General features: G+C 43.5%; 1 protein-coding gene across 1 annotated transcript; it reads right to left on the bottom strand.

Moving 5' to 3' along the window:
* Positions 1–11094: 11094 nt before the first annotated feature.
* Positions 11095–21497, bottom strand: LOC138165465 (zinc finger protein Gfi-1-like). Its single transcript, XM_069093829.1, has 6 exons — positions 21169–21497; positions 20312–20512; positions 17314–17771; positions 16995–17132; positions 15260–15425; positions 11095–12569 (listed from the first exon to the last, which is right to left on the bottom strand). Exons 1-6 carry the CDS (start codon positions 21281–21283, stop codon positions 12391–12393), a joined length of 1257 nt encoding a protein of 418 aa, XP_068949930.1. The 5' UTR covers positions 21284–21497; the 3' UTR covers positions 11095–12390.
* Between the last annotated feature and the right edge of the window lie 234 nt (positions 21498–21731).

Genomic DNA, 21731 nt, shown 5'->3' with positions numbered 1-21731 from the left:
ATATAATTAGGGGCAGCCAGGTGGCTCAGAGAGTAAGAGCACTGGCTCCAGTGTCGGGATGACCTGGGGATCAAATCCGGGCTCAGATACTTAGCACCACACCCAGAAATAACTGGCCGTGTAACCTTGAGCAAGTTACTTAACCCCGATTGCTCATAATTAAAAAAAAAAAGTAATATAATTATGAATCTAAGGTAAATAAGTCAAATTAAAAATGAAATATTTGGTCCAAACTAGTGGAGAAAAAGAAAGACAATGGACACCATGATGCTCTGCCCCCAAATATATTTTCTGCTCCATTCTGAATACAAAGTTTAATAGCATTTAAAAGAAGAGCGGTCAGTAGGTCTATCTACTACATTGACAAAAGGTTGTTTAGGTGGCCAAATTAAATATGTTGCCTAATCTAGCACAGTCCAAAGTCCAGGAAACCCCAGCAGTTCAGCTTTTCCATACAACCAAGTGGAAAATCAAAGTTCAAAGGAAAAATCCTCAAAACAAAATTGAGATCCAAATGCAGTGAATGCAGTTCAATTAGAAGGGAAAGTTAACTGGGGGGAAAATCTTTGTAGACAATTTCTGATAAGGTCTGATATCCAAGATATATAGGGAATTCAAATATACATTTATATGTGTGTATATGTATACATGTATGTATATTGTGAGAAATGAATATTTTTCTCATATTTAATAACTAATTATTATATCAAGGCCAAGGCCTTCCCCCTTTCTACTTCCTCATCCAGAAACCAACCAGTGTGGGAAATTTCTCTTAGAGATTTACCCAGGCCAAGATCTAATCAGACAGTAAAAGAAATTCTAAGTTTTGGCTAATGCTCATTGTGTTTGCTCAGACAGGTCCTGGAAAATGTTGATTCTCCTGATCAAGACAGGTGATATGGAAATTAATGCCTCTTTCACCAAGATTTGAGTGACCTAAGTCATGTACCCCAAGAACTTCATTTTAATATAACCCACACCTGTCTCTAACCAATCCCAGTTGATTGCCACCCCTTAGGAACTCCTCCTCTTCAAAGGGCATATAAACTGTTACCCCCATTGCCATTAGGGATATTTGGTCTAAGAGGGATGGCCAAATGACCATCCTTTTATTAATAACCTTCTGGGCTTATTAATAAAATGATTAAATTACTCAGAAATTGTCTCTTGAAACTTTGTAATCATCACAATGTATGTATGTATGTATGTATGTATGCACACACACAAAGAACCAGTTTCCAGTAAATAAGTGATCACGGGATATGAACAGGAAGAGGGAAGTCACTGCAGAGTGAATTTTCCATATCTTGCTTAATCTTGTCTCCCAGCCTTTCTGGGAAGAAGAGCGGCCCCTTTTCACACCTGGTTATATCCTACACATCCCAGTGATTCTGAACCTGTGTAGGTCATCATCAAAACCCCATTCCCCATACCCCTCAATTCTCCCACCTCCAAGTCCCAACCAAACACCACCCACCCCTTCAATTTTACCCTCTGGAATGCTTGTTCCATAGGCAACAAGCTTGCCTTCATCTTCAATATTTTCCTCTTTCGGACTTTCCAGTCTGAAAACTGAGACCTGGCTCTCTGTTGATGACACAAGTCTCTCTGGGTACCCATTCCAGCACTGACTGCACCTTCACTCATTCCTCTTGGCTCACTAGGTGAGGCAAGGCAGGTAGAATGCTTCTTGCTCCCCACTGGCACTTGCAGGTTCTCTCCCTACTTTCATCACTCAATAACCTCTCCTGCCTTGAGTTTCATGCAATCTGTGTCTACTTCCCTAATACTGGTAGTTATTGTCTATAGACCTCCAGAGGGCTTCCTGTTCTTTCTCAGTGAGTTCACTACTTGGCTCACAATTTTTCCTCCCTCCCCAACTCCTGCCTTAATACTAGGGGAGCTCAGCACACATATTGATTTTCCCTAAGATACTCTAACCATTCCGTTTTTCCACCTCCTCGATTCCTGTCACCTATACCTCTGTCCCACCCCAGCCTACTGCTGGGTCTGCCTACCTCAAGGCTCTCCACTCTAATCTATCCCTTATTAAGCTGTCAAAGTGATTTTCTTACAGCATAGTCTGACCATTTTGCCCATCTACTCACTAAGTTCCAATGGGTGCCTATAACCTCCAAGATAAACTAAAAAATCCTGTTTTATATTCAAAGCCCTTCATAACCCAGTCCCACTCCCAGTTTTCCAGTCTTCATAGCCATTACATCCCTCCTACCTACCCTTCCTTCCAGTGACACTGGTTTTCTTGCTATAGCATAAATAAGACCCTCCCTCTCTCTGCTTTAGGAATTTTCTCTGGCTTTCTCCCACACCTGGAATGTTCCTCCTCATCTCTGCCTCCTGACTTCCCTGACTTCTAATACCTTTTAATTATTATTTATTTCCTATTTATCCTGCAATTCTGGCTTTGGCTGTGCATTATACTTGAGCTGGCTATCCGAGCAGGATAAGGATTTGCAGTTTCAGAACATTCATAGGAGATACTTAAGTTCCTTGAGGTCAATGATGTATTCTTTTTATCCCTAGTATCTAGAAGAATACCTCGAACACATTAGGCCCCTAATAATTGCTTGTTGAATTCATTTGTATTAGTTAAGAGGTTTCCAGTTCTCAAAAAGAATGACTGAGAAAGCTACCTAATCCCATGTTGCAAAGATAGAATTCAAACAAACTTTCTTAAGGCTGGATTTATCAGAAATGAAACTTGTTCAAAGAAACATCCATATAGAGATATATAAGGTCAAGAATCTCAGGGAAAATAATGAAAAAAAAAGTGGGAAGTAAGGGGTCCCAGCAGTAAGTCTCAAAACAATTTAGTAATACTTAAAAAAATAGATCAATCAGTAGAACAGATTAAGTACACAAAATACAGAAGCAAACAAAGCTGGTAGCCTAGAGTTGGATAAACTCAAAGCCCTGAACTACTGGGAAAAGGTCTTAATTGTTGATTAAAATTGCTGGGAAAACTGGACAGCGGTCTGGGAGAAGTTAGGTTTATACCTTTCTTCACTTTATTTACTTTATACCAATCTCCAAATGAACATATGTACTTAATACAAAAGGTCATATTATAAACACTTTAGAGGCAGAAAGGAAATTTTTGCATAAAGCTAATAGACCTAAGATTAAAAGGGAAACAATTAACTGAAAAAAAAAAGAGCAAGTTTCTCTGATAAAGGACTCATTACCGACCCACTCTCTGGATCACGCCATCTTAGAAGAACAATAGATTTACTGACCCTCAGAACTAGCTCTGAAAACAGCAACACAAAAATGTGTAAAGCAAAAAACAACAACAACAACAACAAAAAACAACCTGAAGGTTGGTGCAGTGCCTCCCCACTCCCAGGTGAACAGAACCCAATTTTAAAATAAAGTTCAAAGTCAAGAAATAGGCTGAAAAGGGGTGGCTAGGTGGTGCAGTAAGTAGAGCACTGGCCCTAGAGTCAGGAGACCCTGAATTCAAATCCAGCCTCAGACACTTAACCTGTACTAGCCGTAAGACCTCGGGCAAGTCACTTAACCCCAACTTCCCTGCCCTCCCCCTCCAAAAAGAAAAAAAAAACATAAAAAAAGAGAAATAGGCTGTAAAAAATGAACAAACAACAAAAACAAAAGAAACAGACCATAAAAAGCTGCTTGGGTAGCAAGGAAGATTAAAACACAAACTTGGAAGACTATAATATGAAAACAGCTACAAGCAAAGCCTCAAAGAAAAAAATATAATTGGACCCATGCACAACAAGAATTCCTGGAAGTGTTAAAGAAAGAAATAAGGAGTAGTAGAGGAAAAATTGAGAAAAGAAATGAGATGCAAGAAAATCATCAAAAGACTATTTACAGCTTAGTAAAAGAGGCACAAAAATCCACTACAGAAAAGAATGCCTTAAAAAGAATAGGTCAAATGAAAAAAAAAGAGATACAAAAGCTCACTGAAGAAAATTATTTTTAAAAATGAAGAAAATTAGAATTGGGCAGGTGGAAGTGAATGACATCATCAAACATCAAGAAACGATGAAACAAAGTCAAAATAATCAAAAAATAGAAGAAAACGTGACATATCTCATAGAAAAACAACTGACCTGGAAAATAGATTGAGGAGAGATAATTTAAGAATTATCAAACTACAAGAAAGCCATGATCAAAAAAAGGCCCTTGACAGCATAATTCAAGAAATTATAAAGGGAAACTGTCCTGATAGCTTAGATTCAGAGGGTAAAATAGAATTGAAAGAATCCACCAATCACCTCCTGAAAGAAATCCCAGAATAAAATTCCCAGGAACATTATGGCCAAGTTCCAGACCTCTCAAGTCAAAGAAAAGAATATTTGTTTGTTTGTTTATTTGTTTGCTTTTTGGAGGGCAATTGGGGTTAAGTGACTTGTCCAAAGTCACATGGCTAGTAATTGTGTCAAGTGTCTGAGGCCAGATTTGAACTCAGGTCCTCCTGACTCCAGGGCTATTCACTGTGTCACCTAGCTGTCCCAAGAATAAAAATGTTGTAAGCAGCCAGAAAGAAACAATTCAAATATCATGGAGGCACAGTCAGGATCGCACAAGATTTTTGCAGCTACCATATTAAGAGAGAAGAGAGCTTGGAATATGATATTCTGGAAGGCAAAGGAGCTATGATTACAATCAAGAATAAAAGTGAGTGTAATCCTTCAGGGGGGAAACAAATATTTAATGAAATAGAGGACTTTCAAGCATTTCTGATGAAAAAATAAGAGCTGAATAGAAAACTGGTCATTTGAACACAAGACACAAAAGAAGCATAAAAAGGTTAAATCATAGGGGAAATCATGAGGGACTCAACAAAGTTAAACTTTTATATTCCTATTTGGGAAGATGATATATGTAACTCCTAAAAATTTTATCATTATTAGGGCAGTTATAAGGAGTTTACATGACCAGAGAGTGTGACTATGAGTCTATTATGTTGAAATTATCTAAAAAAAAAAAAGGGGTAGGGGTGAAAAACAGGGAGAAAGGGGAAGGGTTCTAGAGGTAGAAGGGGGAAATTTTCTCACATAAAAGAGGGGCACAAGGAGTGGAGGAGAAAATTGGGGGGGTGATAGACAATGCTTGAACCTCACTATCATCTAAGTTGGTGCAAAGAGGGAAGTATACACACGCACTCATTCAGTTGTGTATAGAAATCTATTCTGTTCAATAGGGAAATATGAGGGAAAGGGGATAAGAGAAAGGAGGAGAGATGAAAAAAGGGGAGGTGGATTAAGGGAGGCAGTAGTTACAAGTAAAATAGACTTTTGAGGAGAAGCAAGAAAAAAAGAGAGAAGTATAAACAAGAAAATGATATGGAGGGAAATACACAATTATTTATCATAACTATGAATGTGAATGGGATGAGCTTACCCATAAAATGGAAGCTGGTAACAGAATGGATTAGAAACCAGGACCCAACAATATGTTGTTTACACGAGACACACTTGAAATAGAAAGACACACAGAGTTAAAATAAAGGACTGGAGCAGAATCTAATATGCTTCAGTTGAAGTAAAGGAAAAAATGCAGAGGTAGCAGTCATGATCTTAGACAAAGCAAAAGCAAAAATAGATTAAATTAAAAGAGATAATCAAAGAAACTACATTTTCCTAAAAGATACCATTGATGGGGCAGGTAGGTGGTGCAGTACACAGAGCACTGGCCCTGGAGTCAGGAGGACCTGAGTTCAAATTTGGCCTCAGACACTTTACACTTACTTAGGCAAGTCACTTAAACCCAACTCTCTTGCCTTACCCCCTCCAAAAAAAAAAAAACCCCACTAAAAGATACCATTGACAATGAAGAAACATATAAAATGCTTCACAGCAAGTTTCTCTGATAAAGGCCTCATTTCTCAAACATATAGAGAACTATATCAAATTTATAAAAATAGGAGCTATTTTTCAATTGATAAATGGTCAAAGGATAAGAACAGGCAGTTTTCAGAAGAAATCAAAGCTAACTATAGTCATATGAAAAAATACTCTAAATCCCCATTAATTAGAGAAATGCAAATTGAAACAATTCTGAGGTATCCCCTTCACATCTACCAGAAATGACAAATGTCCGAGGGAATAAAAGAAAATAGGTGCATTAATGAATTGTTGGTGGAGTTGTGAACTGCTCCAACCATCCTGGAGAAGAATCTGGAGCTATGCCCAAATGGCTACAAAACTGTGCATATCCTTTGACCCAGAAATATCACTACTATCTGTTTCCCAAAGAGATCAAAGAAACAGGAAAAGAACTATCTGTACAAAATTATTTATAGCAGCTCTTTTTGTAGGGGCAAAGAATTGGAAATCAAGGGGATGCACATCAATTGGGGAATGGCTCAACAAGCGATGGCATATGATTGTAATGGAGTACTATGGTGCTATAAGAAATGATGAGGGAGATGGTTTCAGAAAAATGTGACAAGACCTATATGAACTGATGTAAAGCGAAGTGAGAAGAACTGGGAGATCATTGTGCATAGTAACATCAATGTTGTAATGATGATCAAACTGTGAAAAACTTGGCTCCTCTGATAAATACACAGATCCTAGACAATTCCAAAGGACTCATGAGGAAAAAATGCTTTCCACCTCTGGAGAGGGGACTGATCAACTCTGAGTGCAAATTGAAGCACAATTTTCTCACTTATTAACATGATTAGGGCAGTTATAAGGAGTTTACATGACCAGAGAGCATGACTAGGAGTTTATTATGTTGAAATTATCTAAAAAATAAAGGGTGGGGGTGAAAAACAGGGAGAAGGGGGAAAGGTTCTAGAGGTAGAAGAGAGCATGACTATATTCCACTAAGATGGAAATATGGTTTGTATGATTTCACATGTATAATTGATACCATATTGCTTGTCTTCTTAGTGGATGGGGGAAGGGTGGGAGGGAGGGAGAGCATTTTGACCTCAAAATTTTAGAAGAATGCCAAAATAAATAAATAATGTATTTAATTTTTTTTAATTAAAAAAAATTAGGGCAGCTAGGTGGCACAGTGAATAGAGCACCAGCCCTGGAGTCAGGAGGACCTGAGTTCAAATCTGGCCTCAGACACAACACAAAAGCTAGCCGTGTTACCTTGGGCAAGTCACTTAACCCCAACTGCCCTCCAAAAAGAAAAAAATCAGATAAAAGCAAACCACAGTTTTGTGCTTCTGCTTCGATTTTGTATTTACATTCCTGACAAGAGTTAAAAAACAAAAACAAAACCAAACCCAACCTTGTCCATGTGTATATTACTTCAAATTCAGGAAAATTAAGGTAAAGGGATAGATAGGTCTGATGAGTAGATATAATTGGAATGTTACTTCTAAAAGTAAAGTAAATGTTAATTATTCTTCACTTGTTAGCAAAAGTTATTTGGAAGGGAACTGTAGCATAGCTCTGCTGAATTGGAAACTTACCAAGTAAAAAGCCAATAGTTTTAGCATTTGGATGAAATCCTAGGGAGTCAGGATTATCTGTGATGATGATAATGATCATGACAACACCTAATCTTCTTTAAGAATTACAAAGCTGGGGCAGCTAGGTGGCCCAGTGACTAGGGCACCGACTCTGGAGTCAGGAAGGACATGAATTCAAATCCAGCCTCAGACACTTGACACTTACTAATTGCATGACCTTGGCAAGTTATTTAACCCCAATTGCCTTGCCTTCCACTCTCAAAAAAACAAATCAGAATTGCAAAGTACTCTGCATATTTCATTTGATGTCCCCATTTTGTTATTGCATCCTTTGACAGTTTCATGCCTGAAAGATCTGTTAAAAAGTGGATGATTGTATCAGAGTGTGTGCTTGGTCCTTTAAGAATTGTGTTGCCAAGAGTCTTTACTGTCATGATGTGCACAGCATCTCACTGCAGGATTTTAGAGCTGGGTACGATTTAAGAGATCACTTACTCTAGACTTCCTCATTTTACAGAGGAGGAAACTGAGGTCCAGAGAGGATTAAGTGACTTTGCCTAAGGTCACTCAGCGTTAAGGGAAGAGTCGGGCTTTCAAAGCCAGGTCCTCCTGCTCCTTCCATTGAACCATGCTGCCACCTGGATTTTAATATGTTCCCTGTAAGTGTTTTGTTTTGCTTTTTTTTTTTTTTAAATAAACAAGGGTCCAAATTACCCCCTCCAGATCCGCCATAATTGAAATATTCAGTTGGTCCCAGACTTATGATTTTATTGGGTAGGGAAAGCTCTCTCTGTCTCCTTCCATGTGGTAGCTCCCACATAAGGCAACCCTCAGTAGCACATAGTTGCCTGGAACTCTGAAAAGTGAGGTGATGTTCATAAGACCTTAGACTGAAGTCTTCTCCTCCAACCCCCTCATTTACAGATGAGGAAACTGAGGCACAGGTATAGGAAATTATTTGCCCTGAATATGTGTCTCTCCCATACTCTTCACAAAGCTTGCAGTTTAGAGAAAGCATGAAGACGATGTCACGAGCTCCTTCTGAAATAGCCTTCTTCACATAACCAATGTGGGTAAAAGCAAAACAAACCCAAATCGTCTTACACAAACACTGAGCACCAGTCTTAGAAGCCAAGCGGTCTGACTTTGTCAATGGGAAATACTGCGTAATCCTTTTAATTAGGGGTGCAGTTTTTTTCCCCTCGGTTGTTCCGTTCTCTTCTCGGGTCTCAAATCAATCAGATGAAATTCACCTTTTCGGCTGGCCTGAATCCTGATCGCTCCGCACACCTGATAGGTAATTTGATCGTCGCCCGTGTAGATCACCTCTACGACTGAAAGGGCCGAGGCTTCCCAGAGATCTCTCTGCTTTTTCCCCTTTTGTGCAGGGCTGAGCTTCACCAACTGGCTAGCTGAAGGTGTTATTAAAAATTTAGAGAAAGAAACAAAGGTGTGCTCTGATATCTCCAGTTACTGTTTCTACTGTTACTGCAGCAGACAAAAGGCCTCGAGCCTCCCTCATGAATAATGCGGCATGGAATATTCTTGATCCATTTTTAATGGCATCAAGTAATAACATTAAGATATTTACAATCTTCAAATTTCACATGGTAACAGGTCTAGTAATCTGTTTTGATTCTGAACCAGGAGAATTAAGACGTTTCCTCCAGTAAATTGCAAACTCCCTAACGTCAGCATCCCTGGAGGGGAGGGGGGGAGGAGGGGGTATCGCCATATAGCATATATAGGGGAATTAAAAATGTCATTAAGTCTTGGGTCTGGAAAGGCAACTGGGGCATTCCACAAGGAGGGGAGACATCCGCATTTCAATCAGTTATACTAAAACCTATATTGAACTTCTCTATTCTCATGACAGTAATAACCATACTGTTTGAAGACTTCTGTGGGGGAAGGAAGTTCCTTCTTTTTCTCTGAGAACATCAGGACGCCAAAGATCCAATGAATGGCCATCGGGGACTATTGGCAAAGCATCCCAGGAAGTTCCTCCCAGAGTTCTCTCTCCTGACAACTCAGTTCTTCTATAAGTTCGTTTTATAAGTTAAACAACTAAGTAGCTAAAGCTATAAAAATGGAATGAGAAAAGACTTAGGATGGATGAACGAGGAAAAAAAATCCAAATGCAGCTGGGGATGAGGGAAAAGGATAGAGGTGGACAGGGTCTGGAACACAACAATGCAGGTCAGAGTTGTGTTGGAGAATGTAAGCTTCTGCAGAGACTGCTTAACTTGTCTTTGGATCTTAGCATCTAGTAGGTACTTAGTATTTGAAGTCAATTCAGCCAAACAGAACCCTGGGCATCTGAGCCTTGAGCTACAATGATTTTTTTTCCTAATTATTTTCACAGAATTCCAAGGGATTACTTTTTATTTTGTACACTATTAGAACTGCCCACACATTTGAGGGGCCAATTTGCACAAGTATCTCCCAGGGTGGGCTTGGAGTCTAGGGATAGCCTTCTGCACTGAATACCACTGCCCCCTTGCTTCACAATGACTTTACCAAAAGTTAGTTAATCTCACTCACTCACTCCCTGCCCTCTCCTTCTAAGAGGAACTGGGACTAGTTTTGAAACTCCAAGGGTAGCTGGGAAACTGGTTCTAATTTAGTTTAACTCCTTCATTTCACAGTTGGGGAAACTGAGGTCCAAAGAAGTGACTTGTCTTGATATGAGTCAGTCAGTAAACATTTATTAAGTCTCTACTATGTGCCTAGCACTGTGCTAAGCACTAACTGCTGATGAAATAGTTGAGGTCAAAGCCAAGTTTAGAAACCAGTCTCCTGATTGCTAATCTCCACCACTACAGCTCTTGGCTTGAAAGTGTCTACAGAGCCTTGGGGCTTCCACAGGAAAGGGCTTGGTTTTGTCACCTGTGAGCAGATGGAAAGTGGGAGGAAACGCTCAAGGCTCGAGGCACAGAGATAAAAGGTCCCCAGTTTAATGGGAAGAGGGCTGGGATTATAGACTCATAGATTTAGTGCAGGAAAGGACTTTGAGGATCAGCTAATCTCACTGCTTTATTTTATATGAAGAAACTGAAGCCAAGGGCCATTTAAGTGATTTGCCCAAGATGGTAACTATAACAAATGGCTGGCATTTATAAAGGGCTATAAGGTTTACAAAGTGCTTTCTTTCTGTGTTATCTGACCTTCAAACTTATTTCCCACATTTTACAGATGGAGAAACTGAGGCAGAGAGGTTTTGTGGTCACATTTAGCCTCAGGGTCACACAGTTAAATCAGAGGCAGACCTGGCATTTGAACCAGGGGCCACGGACTCCAAATCTAGCACTCCTTGGGGCACAACACTTGAAATCCTGTTCTTGATACTTAACATTTATGAGTCGATGTACAAATCATCCCACCTTTCTAAGCCTGGGGAGGGGGGCGGGGGGACAACCTTACAGGGTTATGAAAATTAAGTGAGAAAATATGCAGAAAATATTTTTGTAAATTCCCAAACGCTATAAAAATGTCACCCACAGGACAATCATTTCTAGATGCTGGTTTGAGTTTCACCATCAATATTCTGATATTAGCTTATTTTCCTCCTGATTCTACTTATTTCTTTCATTCAGACAAAACTGAATTTCTTCTGTATCTTACCATCTTCTCTCTCCACTGGCTTAATAAAAGTACACGTGTACATTCTCAATACTTTATTAACTTAAATGTTACTCTAATAAATATGTATCAATAAACACAATCCACTCCATAACATCTACAGACACTGACAAACCTTGTCAAAGTCAACACCCCATTCTTCTCCTCTAAGGAACATGCAAGTGTGCTTAAGGCAGAATCCACCGGTCACACATGTCTGCAGGTCCAGAGGTTTTTTTTTTTTTTTAACAAATACAAGTTTAAGAAATTAAAAAAACAAACAAACAACAACCAGCAAAAGTTACAAACGTGTCCTTGAAATAGCCTTTCGGCTGCTTTCCAGTCTCTCTAGAAAAGCTAGTAGTGCCCTCTGGGTCATTCTTTGGTCACTGCCTCTCCAAGGGCATGACAATGGTCATGGCCAATCCTGGTCTTTATGTCACAAGATCATTGAGAGCCAGGACTTTGTACAGCTCATCTGATATCCCTCACAATGCCTTAGTTCAATGTCTCGAATACAGTAGATGCTTAGTAGATATTTGTTCAACAGAAGATTTTCTAGTAGTAATACACTCCTCTTTTCTTTAGCTTTTATTGGCAAGCCCTTGGTCCATTGTTTTCCCACAGGGAAACACTCAAACCCTTTCAGACAAATGCCATACACTCTTCTTTATTCTCCTGCCCAGTCTGGCACAGGTGTCTTGATAAAGCTTGTGGATTTGTGAGTAGCATATAGTAGCAATTATTTCCACTTCTGAACAAGCCTGCAAGTGCACAGAGAGTCAGTCTGTGTACTTCTAGATAGCTTAATCGCCTTGAAAGGACATGGGGCTTTTGAAAAACTCCATGGAAGAAATAGTAGCAATAAAGCCCCTTTCCTCCTTTCCTTTAACATTATTACAGCTGTACTGGTTTGTAAGCTGTGCATCGTTCTATTACTCAAATATTAGTCAAATGTTCAGGGGAAAGGAAGATCTCCAGTTCTAACTGGAGGACTTCTCAGTTGGGTGGAGGCGTCGAATATGGGGTGAGCAGAGGTACGGGGTGAATGGAGTTGTCTGATCCCAGCTTGAGTCTGAAGCTTCAGGGGTGTGAGCTTGTCCAGTGCTTCCAAGACACATCAAGTCTGTTTCCACTTTAGGTCGATTTTTTTTTTAAAGTCGCTGCTATTCCTTCTGGGTTACTTGAGAGAAGTAAGAAGTCATTAGATCTCTGATTCACGAGAGGAGTAGAGGTTGAAGGATAGAAATGGGATACAGGGACCTGGGGAAGGATGAGACAGAACAAGGAGGGTCTGTTCCCAATAGTGTTGACTGATGCTTCAGCATCTTGACTTGGACTCACTTCAGCCCATGCTGCGTCTCCCTGTGCCTCCGGAGATCCACCTTGCGCTGGAAGCCTTTCCCACACAGGTCACAACCAAAGGGCTTAAAGCCAGTGTGCTTTCGGCTGTGAGTGATGAGATTAGAGCTCTGACTGAATGCTTTACCACACACCTGGCATTTGTGGGGCTTCTCACCTGCAAAGATGTAGATTTGGAGTCATGAGATGTGCAAGTGGGAAAGAAAAAAATCTGTTAGATAAATCACCTGCCCTCAAAAAGGTATGGAGAAATCTGCCCTGTTCCCAGGGTAGCAACTAGCTTCCCCCTAAACCCCAGGCTTACCCATGGCAAAAGGATCTTTGAATTATAGCAGTCAGGCAGTATACAGGAAACTTATGGACATGTGAGTCTAGGCACCAACAGTCATCTTTCTGGGCAAAGCACAGTAATGAAGACCTGTGGTCTGCCACCTATTATCACAATGATGGCATTTTCCATTGGCCTCTGTCCTAAATGAGATACCCCAAACCTAGGCTTCAATTAGCTTCTTTCAATAGGAAAAAAGAACAAAAGGTTCTCCTACCATCTAATTTGCACCCCACTCTCAAAGAGAGCAAAAAACTGTACAGAGAGGAGAACTCACTGTTTTTCATTCAATTCTTCCTCTTGTTTCTCTGAATCCCCTAGTGAAAATTTCAAATTGGCAAGGGGGCATCGTGAGGCACAAAAAGACGGTAAGTGATGGTTTGTATCAATGATAATATTCTTCCTTTTTATCTCTATATCCCCAGAGCTTATCATGGTGTCTGACAAAAGGATAAGGACTGGAATTCCAGTGTAGGAAAAATAACTAGTATTGTAAGGTTTGCAAAGTGCTTTACCAATATCTCATTTGAGCTTCCCAACAACTCTGGGAGGTAGATGATGTTATCATGCCCATTTTACACAAAAGGAACCTGAGGCTGAGAGAGGTAAAATGACTATCCCAAGGTCACAGAGCTAAAAGTCTATGGAAAAGTCTATGGCTATATTTGAACCTAGGTGATCTTGACTGATTGCACTCTCTCCACTGTACTACCTAGCTACCTCAGAGTCCTAATTTTAAGATCCAAGGTTGGCCAACAAGTTTTTTGCTGCAAGTATCTGGTCTTTTTCCAGTCATCCCCCCGACTCCCTTTGGTCTTATAAGGATAATCCATCTCTCTCTTCCTGAGATTCTTTAGAAACTGGCACATTCTTATCGTAGTTTGTTAATTAAGTAACAAGCAAACAATAGACCTACTGGCTTTCCCTTTACCAGGAATGAACTCTTGCATTATTTAGTGAATGGGCAAATGCAGGAGATGAACACATTTTTCCATCCACTACTTTAAAACCTGCCCTAGACAAAATCGAAGGTCCATGAGGTGGTCTTCTGGGAACCTCTGTTCTCCCTTCTGTATCTCTTTCTCCCTTTTAATATTTCTCCAGACACCTGATGCTTTCATGTCCTCCCCAGGTTGCCTGTAATTCTCCACCCAGTGTACTGTCCTAAGCATCAGTCCATGCTCCAGACTTGCAGATTCAGAGCCTTGGACCAGAAAAGACTCCCTAGTCCAGGTCCCTTATTTTCCATATAAAACAGCTGATGAACCCAGGAGGGAAATGAGTTGTCTAACACCTTGCTGATGCATGGCAGAGACAAGTTTGGAATCTAAGCTTCATGCAAGAGGTTTGGAGGTTTTTATAACCATGGGAGTTTCCAATGTTCTACTGACTCTCTTTACTCATTTTACCTGGTTTTACGTCTGATTTTTTTTGGGGAAAGGTGGGTGAGGGAGAAGGAAAACTGTGACTTAACAGGTACCAGTGTGTCACCAGTATTCAAAGGCATAATCACAAATTAGACCACCCAATGCATTGGTGGCCACCTCAGGGGTGATTAAAAGAGCCCTGGGAGGCCTCCAGGCCCCAAACTGCCTCCCCTGGGGTGAACAAAATCTTCATATTATTGATTCTTTGCAGTTAAAGCATTGAAGTCTCCCCACTCAAAACAGAATTATTATCTGGGAGGTTGGTGCATTTTCCAGTCATCACTCCCTTAAACCCATCAGATTAGATAATAAAGTTCGGTATAATGAAGGATTGGAACACAAGACAGGTAAGCTTTGAGAAAAGACCAAGCAATCAAGAAAACAAGTAACAGTAGTCAAGTGGCTCCATGGAATAGGCAAAGTGAAGCCCTACAAACATCTCTGTACAAATATCAAGACTGAAGCTCAGACCCCAAACTCTGGAGCTGGTAGCAACAGCTGGGGGCGGGGGTGGGGAGATGGAACAAGAATAGAAGGTTTTCTTGGAGATGGAAACACACGACATGACATGACTTAGGGGACACAGATCCAAACCACCACCACTCTGTGCCATGATCATTCTCGGTGTCCTTTTCTTTCTTTCTTCTTTTTTGGAGGGCAATTGGGGTTAAGTGACTTGCCCCAAGGTCACATGGCTAGTTTTTGTGTTAAGTGTCTGAAGCTGGATTTGAACTCAGGTCCTCCTGACTCCAGGGCTGGTGCTCTATTCACTGCACCACCTAGCAGTTCCCCCCCCCCCCCAACCCCGTGCCCTTTTCTAAATAAACTGGGGACAGATGTTGTTAAAGGGACTGACCTGGGCAGTGATTCATTTTCACTCTGGCCTCCTCACTCAAGTGGCTTTCTCCAAACCTACCTACTGTGAACCTTACACTCTTCGAGGCCAGGGGCACATAGACAGCAGTGGAATACAGAGTGTATATAGAAAGATGTATGTGTAAATGGACAAAAGAAAAAAGGGTGAAGGTGCTTTTGTGTAGAGAGCATGACTCTGAGGTGGGCTGTTTGGGTTGTGGTACCCCAGATGTTTACCTGTGTGGATAAAGGTGTGTTTCTTCATGTCCGATTTCTGGTGGAACCTCTTCCCACAATACTGACAAGGGTAGGGCCGGGTGTCAGAGTGGATGAGCAGGTGAGTGGAGAGGGTAGAGGATCTCTTAAAGCTTTTACCACAGATTTTACAATCAAAGCTTCGTTCCTGTAGAGAGAGAACGGGGTACCAGCTTAGGTGGCAACCCTCCTCTTCCCCTCTCTGCCAGACCACTAATAAGAGCTCTCTAGAAATTACTTTGTTATTACTTATATGTAATTGTTGTACCATCCATCTCCCTCTCACCAGGAGACTGTTAGCTGCTGGAGAATAAATTTCTAGAACTGAAAGGGACCTTAGAGGTCATTTAGATTCCTTAAAATCAGGGATTATTTCATCATCTGTATCCCTGGTCCCTAGCACAGTGCCCACTCCCCCTCCCCCACATAAAGGCACTTAATAAATATTTCTTGGATCCAATTGTTGAATCCTTATGAAGTTAACCCAGGCTGATACAATGTAAGTAGTTGACTCCCTTACTACCTCTACCCATTAATACACAAAAACATCTCCCCCATATATCATGCTCCCCCTAAGTGCCACAAGTTTTCCTCCCTTGCTACTTGTTCCCCTCATTTTCTTTGTCCCATATTACCCTTCTTTTCCACTCCCCCCTCCTCTCTCCCTAGACACTTTTTTCCCCTACAAAAACACTTCTCATACTGTGAACTTCTCTGAAGACAAAATCTCCCCACCTCAATTTCTTACACCCATTTACACACATACACTCTCCCTTCCCAGCAGACTTTTCAAAGTTTCCCACCTCTTAGTTGGTTAGGACTCTTGATGTCACAGTGGAAAGAATGAAAACCTCTGAAGCCAAAGGATCCTTCCTCCATTTTTTTGCTCTGACATTTACTATCTGTGTGACCTTGGGCAAGTCATTAAACTTCCCTGAACCTCAGTGTCTTTATTTGCAAAATGAAGAGGTTGGACTTAAAATCCCTTCCAGCTATAGATTTCATCCTTGTCCTTTGAAAAATCTCCACAGAGACTTTTGTTTGAATGACCTTTTCCCACACACAGAGAAGCCTTTTCCAATTATGTGTCTATCAAAATCAGGGTGATAAGGAATCCATTTGGATCCTTAACTGGGCAAACAGATTTTTGCCAGAGCACTGGATGCTCTTCTTAGTCACAAGAGGCATGAAGGCCAGGGGCACTAAACTGGGCCATTTGGGAGAAAGGAGAGAGGTTCGAGCAGGGCTAAGGAAAGCTGAAACATTCAAGCCCCAAAACTAAAATGATGAGCGGGATTGGAAGCCTTTTTTTTAAGGGGGGGGGATGGGGACCTGTGTTTTCATTGACATAGGAAACTCCCCCTACCAAAGCAAATGTTACCTACTTGGCAGTTCTTGGTCTTAGAGAGTTGTGCACCGGGCAATGAAAAGTTGAATGACTTGTCTAGGGTCATACAGTCAATAAGTAAACGTCAGAGGGGGCTAGATAGGAAAATAGTACCCTGCTGGAGAAAAGTAGTAGGGAAAAGTTATTCCAGAGCACTGGGAGATGGGTGGAGCCCCTTAGGACCAGACTGGGAAGACAAGAACCCTACTTCTTAAAGAGTGATTTGGTCGAGTCAGTCATTCACGGCAACATCAGCCTCTTCTCACGTTTGGGTACGAGACCCACTAATTTGCTGGTTTCGGGAGAGCTGGGGGGGGGGGGCGGCATTACCTGTGAATGCACAGCTTTATGCTGCTCCAGGCTCACCGCGTGCCCGAAGGTCTTCCCGCACATCTCACAGGCAAAAGGTCTCGTGCCGCTGTGGGACCTGCGCACATGCACCTCGAGGCCATGGGGTGTGGAGAACACCTAGGGTGCAGTGGGGGTGGGGGAGAGGGAAGAAAGAAGTTGAAAGGAGGGGGGGAGCTGAGGGGCTCAGGGACCTAGAGGGAAGGCACAGAAAAGGTCGGGACATCGGTCAAAGGAGCGGACGGGAGGGCAGGGCGCACAGACTGGAAAGGGCCAGATGGACAACTGGGTCCCCGCTCACCTTGCTGCACTTGATACACTTATAGGAGCCGTTGTTGAGCAAGAGGCGAGTACAGAGTAGCTCGGACTCCACTTTGATGCCGGAGCTTTTGTCCGGGTAGAGCCCACCAGCTGCCGACGGTCGTTCGTATAAGCGGGCCGCTGCCGCCACCGCAGCAGGACCAAAGTCCCTATACAGGCCCAGGGGGGAGCCGCCGCTGCCCCCGCCGCCACTACCCTCGGAGGCCCCGCCGCCACAGCCCCGTTCCGGGCCGTAGAGGGCTGCCGGAGCGCCAGGCTCGGAGTTCCGTTCTCCGAAGAGGCCCAATCCAGCGCCTCGATCCAGGGCATGGCAAGGCCGGTAGCTCTGCACCAGATGCCTTAGGTCGGAGCCTGACAGGCTGTTCCACGTGTAGGGCTTGAAGGGCACCGGAAAAGGCTGCGCCTCGTCCAGGGAGGGACACACGGACTTCTCGGACGCTGTGGAAACAGCGGGGACGTCAGGGCACGGTCACAACCACTCCCAGCCTCGAGGCTATGTACTAACTCTTCTAGCAAACAACAAAAATTCGTCCCCAAATCCACCCAGCCTCGAAATGCATCTTTAATCTTAATCCCTCTGTTTTCCTTAAAAGACAATGATCGAATTAGTGTGGCCCAGGGTGCACCCGCCCACCCGATGCCCAAGACTTGGAGCAAGGGCTGTCATTCCCTGCGTGGATAGGCACTGAGTAGGAGCTCTTCGATAGCGGCTGAATTGACCCTAACACCGCATGGACAGATTTCTGACAAAAAGTCTCACGGTCAGAAAATTCAGCCTCTGGACAGCGCTCGCCTACCTCTCTCGGGAGGTCGGGGGCAGAACTCATCCAAACTGACTCCTCCTCCTTCTCTCCCTGAGGATGGGGTGGGGGATGTGGGGTGTGGGCTGGGGAGGTGAAGGAGTTAGCAGGATGTGAGGTAGAACGGGAGGGAAAGGGGAATCACAAAATGCTGCAGAGACGCATCTACCAGGAGAAACAAGAAACTGGCTTTATCTTTTGGAAAGCTGAAAAGCATCGAACTAGGGGCAGGAGAAGGTAAGGGTGGGGGCGGGGAGAGGGACCGCAGTTGGACGGTCTTTGAGGTGAAACCATCACAAGACTAGATCAGGGCAGACAAATATCCAGGGCAGCACTGTAGAATTTATACACTTAAATTCCCACCTGATCAGATTTCCCGATCCTCTAAAAGTGTTTTTGTTTCCAAAAGCTGCACACATACTCACGGATTTTTCTCAAACTAATAATTTTAAACATATGCTGCGAGTAGAATATGCATGCACACACAACCTCGCTGGACGATAGTCCAATCAGTGTCACTTAATAGGATCGGCCCAGTGTTTATTTAGAAAATGTTTTAGAGAGGCTTAGATCCTGTGTTTGCACCTTACAAGATCGAGTACGCAGTAGTCAAGGTAAACATGGAGAATCTGTATTCATAGAAACACTGGCGTTTTGGTTTTAGCAAAATCATAATAATACACTGTCTCGGAAAATAATGGGGGTGTGCATGTTCTAAAAAGCTAGGAACTAAGTCTGAAGGCCCCTTAAAAAAAGCAAAAAGTAAAAAAAAGTAAAAAGTACTTCTGAGATGGCAGAATGGGAAAAGTATTAGAACTGAAAGCAGGAGATGTGGGTTCTAGGCTTGGTCATGCCCCTAAATGATTACAGCCTAGAACAGTTACTTTCTCTATCTGGTTTTTAGCTTCCTGAACTGTAAAGCAAGGGTTGGGCTGGATGACTTTTGAGATTCTTTTAAGTTCAGATCCGAGGATTCTCCATCTCTGGGGAAAATACAGCGCAACTACAGGCTCTAATTTTTCCAGGCCAGGAATACAGAAGGAACCAGCCTTCCCAGTGAAAGAGATGCTCATTTTGTCCATCCTCAGCTCCTCCTCTTCCTATACCTCTCCTGTGCAGTTATTTCGTTTTCACAAAAACTCACTGCATTCAGAGTCCTACAACCAAGGAGACCTTGAGTCTTTGGCTAGGTCTCAGCTCTGGTTCCCTAACTAAACAAAAGGAAAAGCTGGGGGTTAGGAATTCTCTTCAAGCAAGACCCTTCCCCAGGATCATTGGCTCTGGAGAAAGGAATGAGATTAGATGGGGGTGAGCCTAAGGGAGCCAGTCGGGATACAGAGCATACTCCCCCCCCCCCTTCCAGGTCAAAGATCAAATCTTAGATTAGGTAGGAGATCTGGACAGACATTGGTGGGGTATGGAACCCTGGCTGCTAAAGCCAGGAGGGAGTCTGGTTTATAGAAACACCTTTTGTCCTTTAGTCCCTCTTTTAGTATGAAATCTTCTATGATTGAATGTATAAACCATTTTTTAACTACAAGACACTAAATTCAGTTCCCCACTCCTCCTTTCAGTGACTTTTCCCGACACAGAAAAACACACACAGCCTCTAAAGCAGGGCCTTCTTGCCCACTTCATGTGAGAGTCACTGTTGGGGGGTGCCCTCTTTACTGGGACATTCTGAGTTAGGGAAAACACCCCCTGGAAATGCCTGCCTCCTCCCTTTCACTCTGAGTTGAATTCAGAAAGTCACCCGAAGCAGCAGTGGCCTCCACCCTTCCTGTCCCCAAATGTCTTGTCCTTCGGTGGGGACAGGACAAGAGGGCTCTCTAGCCACCTCACCCCCCCCCCCCAATTCTAAAGAATTATGATCGGAAATTCAAGTTAAAGAGGGAAAAATGGGGGATTTTCCCTATCTAGCATACAATCTATCTCAACAAGAAAACCCTAATGCTCCCTCTGGGGAAAAATACACACAAAATAACTCGGACCCCTTGCTCCCACTGTGCGAAATGTACTGGATCTTAACTCTGCTGCTTGCCCATAGTGACCAGGATTTAACCCAAACTGAATTTGGACACAAACTTGTGCTCAGAGGTCCCCCACGATGCCAACTTGCCCCAAATTGGTTAATATCCTTTCCTCCTTCCCTCCCTGCAGACCCAGGGCTCTAGCTACCTGGAGATGCGGAAGGCGATGGGGGTCTCCAGAAATCCTCAAACTCCGAGCTCCTATCGCAGACGCTGCCCTCACAGCTGGCTGGAGACACTGAGACTGCGTCAGGGCCCTCAGTCATTTGGGACTCTGGAGAGATAGGGCCTTGGGGCTCAGGTTCAGAAGGCTCAGGGCTCGAGTCTCCTGGCATCTTGCTGTCTGCCTCTGGAGAAGAGCGAGAGAGATCCCTCAGTCCAGGGTTGGAGCCCTGAGAGCAACGATGTGGGGGAAAGGGGTCCCCTCTAGGCACTCCCTGGGAGTTCGAGAGTTAGGAAGCCTGGTCCAATACTGGACCAGAAATAGCGGGTTGGAGACAGATTTCTGTCTCCACTCCCGGAATAAGGGCACATTTCTCTTTGCCATATCAAAGGCCAGTGGACGTGAGTGGACAGCAAGTGGAACAGTACCCACGGAGCATACCGAGCCTCAGGCTTAAGCAGAGAGTGTAGGTGGAGTGATGAAGGGGGTAGAGTCTCTCCTAAGCTAACTCTTTAAAACAAACAAACAAAAATAACACAACAATAGCTGTGGCAGAAGGAACTGGAGAAATCCAAGGGGAGGAGAATGGGGGACCGAGAAGAGAAAGGAAAGAAGCCCACGTTCCACTCGGCTCCAAGAAGAGGGAGGAGGCACCGGACCCGGGGTGGACTGGAGAAAGCAGAAAGGGCTCCGGGTGAGAGGCTGGGTCGGTCAGGAGACCTAGGGCCAATGTCGGGGCTGACTAGGGGACAACGACATATTAACCGAATGGGGCTGCAGCCAAATCTACTCCGCCTCTGGCCACCGAGTCCCTCAGTGTCCTGACGTCCACAGCACCGCACCTGCACAGATCTGCGCCAACACATTCTCCAAGCGGAGGCCGTAGTCTTGGTCCTGTGAACGCGGCTGGTGGTAGCTGTGAGCCTTCTTGCTCTTCACAAGGAAAGACCGAGGCATCCTCTCTTCGCCGTTATTCCTGCTGCCCCTGCTCGTGCAAGCGCAACCACCTCTCCGTTCCTCTTTCCAGGTTCCGCGAGCACCAAGTTCACTCCAGGGTCACACCTGCTCGGCTTCCAAGCTGCCACCTCGGAGGAGACCTGCTCGGGGACAGAAGGGTCGAAGCGTGGGTTAAGAGACCCAAGGCTGGGAGGGGACTAAGCAATGCTCGAGGGAAAGACGCCTGGCTAGGGGGATGGGGAATGAGAGGAGAGAGGGTCAGGGAGGGGCCGCCTTGGGGAGGAGCCTTCGCCTCTGTGGCGCTGCTCCGCTCACCAGGTGGCAGGCACTCAGACAGGTGGCTAGAGCCGCCGGCTGCCTCCACAGACGCAAACCCAAATCATAAAATGACGGCCCTCGAAGCAAAGGGGCCTCTCCTTAGGATAGCTCAGGCTCTCTCCTCTCCATC

This window comes from Petaurus breviceps, unplaced genomic scaffold (assembly GCF_028583685.1).
Source record: "Petaurus breviceps papuanus isolate PSGF00001 unplaced genomic scaffold, PetGlider_PUasm1.0 209, whole genome shotgun sequence".
NCBI lineage: Eukaryota > Metazoa > Chordata > Mammalia > Diprotodontia > Petauridae > Petaurus > Petaurus breviceps.
The sequence above is the reverse complement of the archived record's forward strand: the minus strand, read 5'-3'. Positions and strand labels throughout refer to the sequence as shown.

Bases quoted from the DNA above. Each gene is read 5' to 3' on its own strand.
- LOC138165465 (XM_069093829.1), bottom strand. From the start codon at position 21,283: ATGCCTCGGTCTTTCCTTGTGAAGAGCAAGAAGGCTCACAGCTACCAC. The intron at 20,513-21,168 runs GTGCGGTGCTGT...GCTCTTCTCCAG, and splicing joins GTTGGCGCAGATCTGTGCAG to AGGCAGACAGCAAGATGCCA. The intron at 17,772-20,311 runs GTAGCTAGAGCC...CTGTTTCCACAG, and splicing joins ATCGCCTTCCGCATCTCCAG to CGTCCGAGAAGTCCGTGTGT.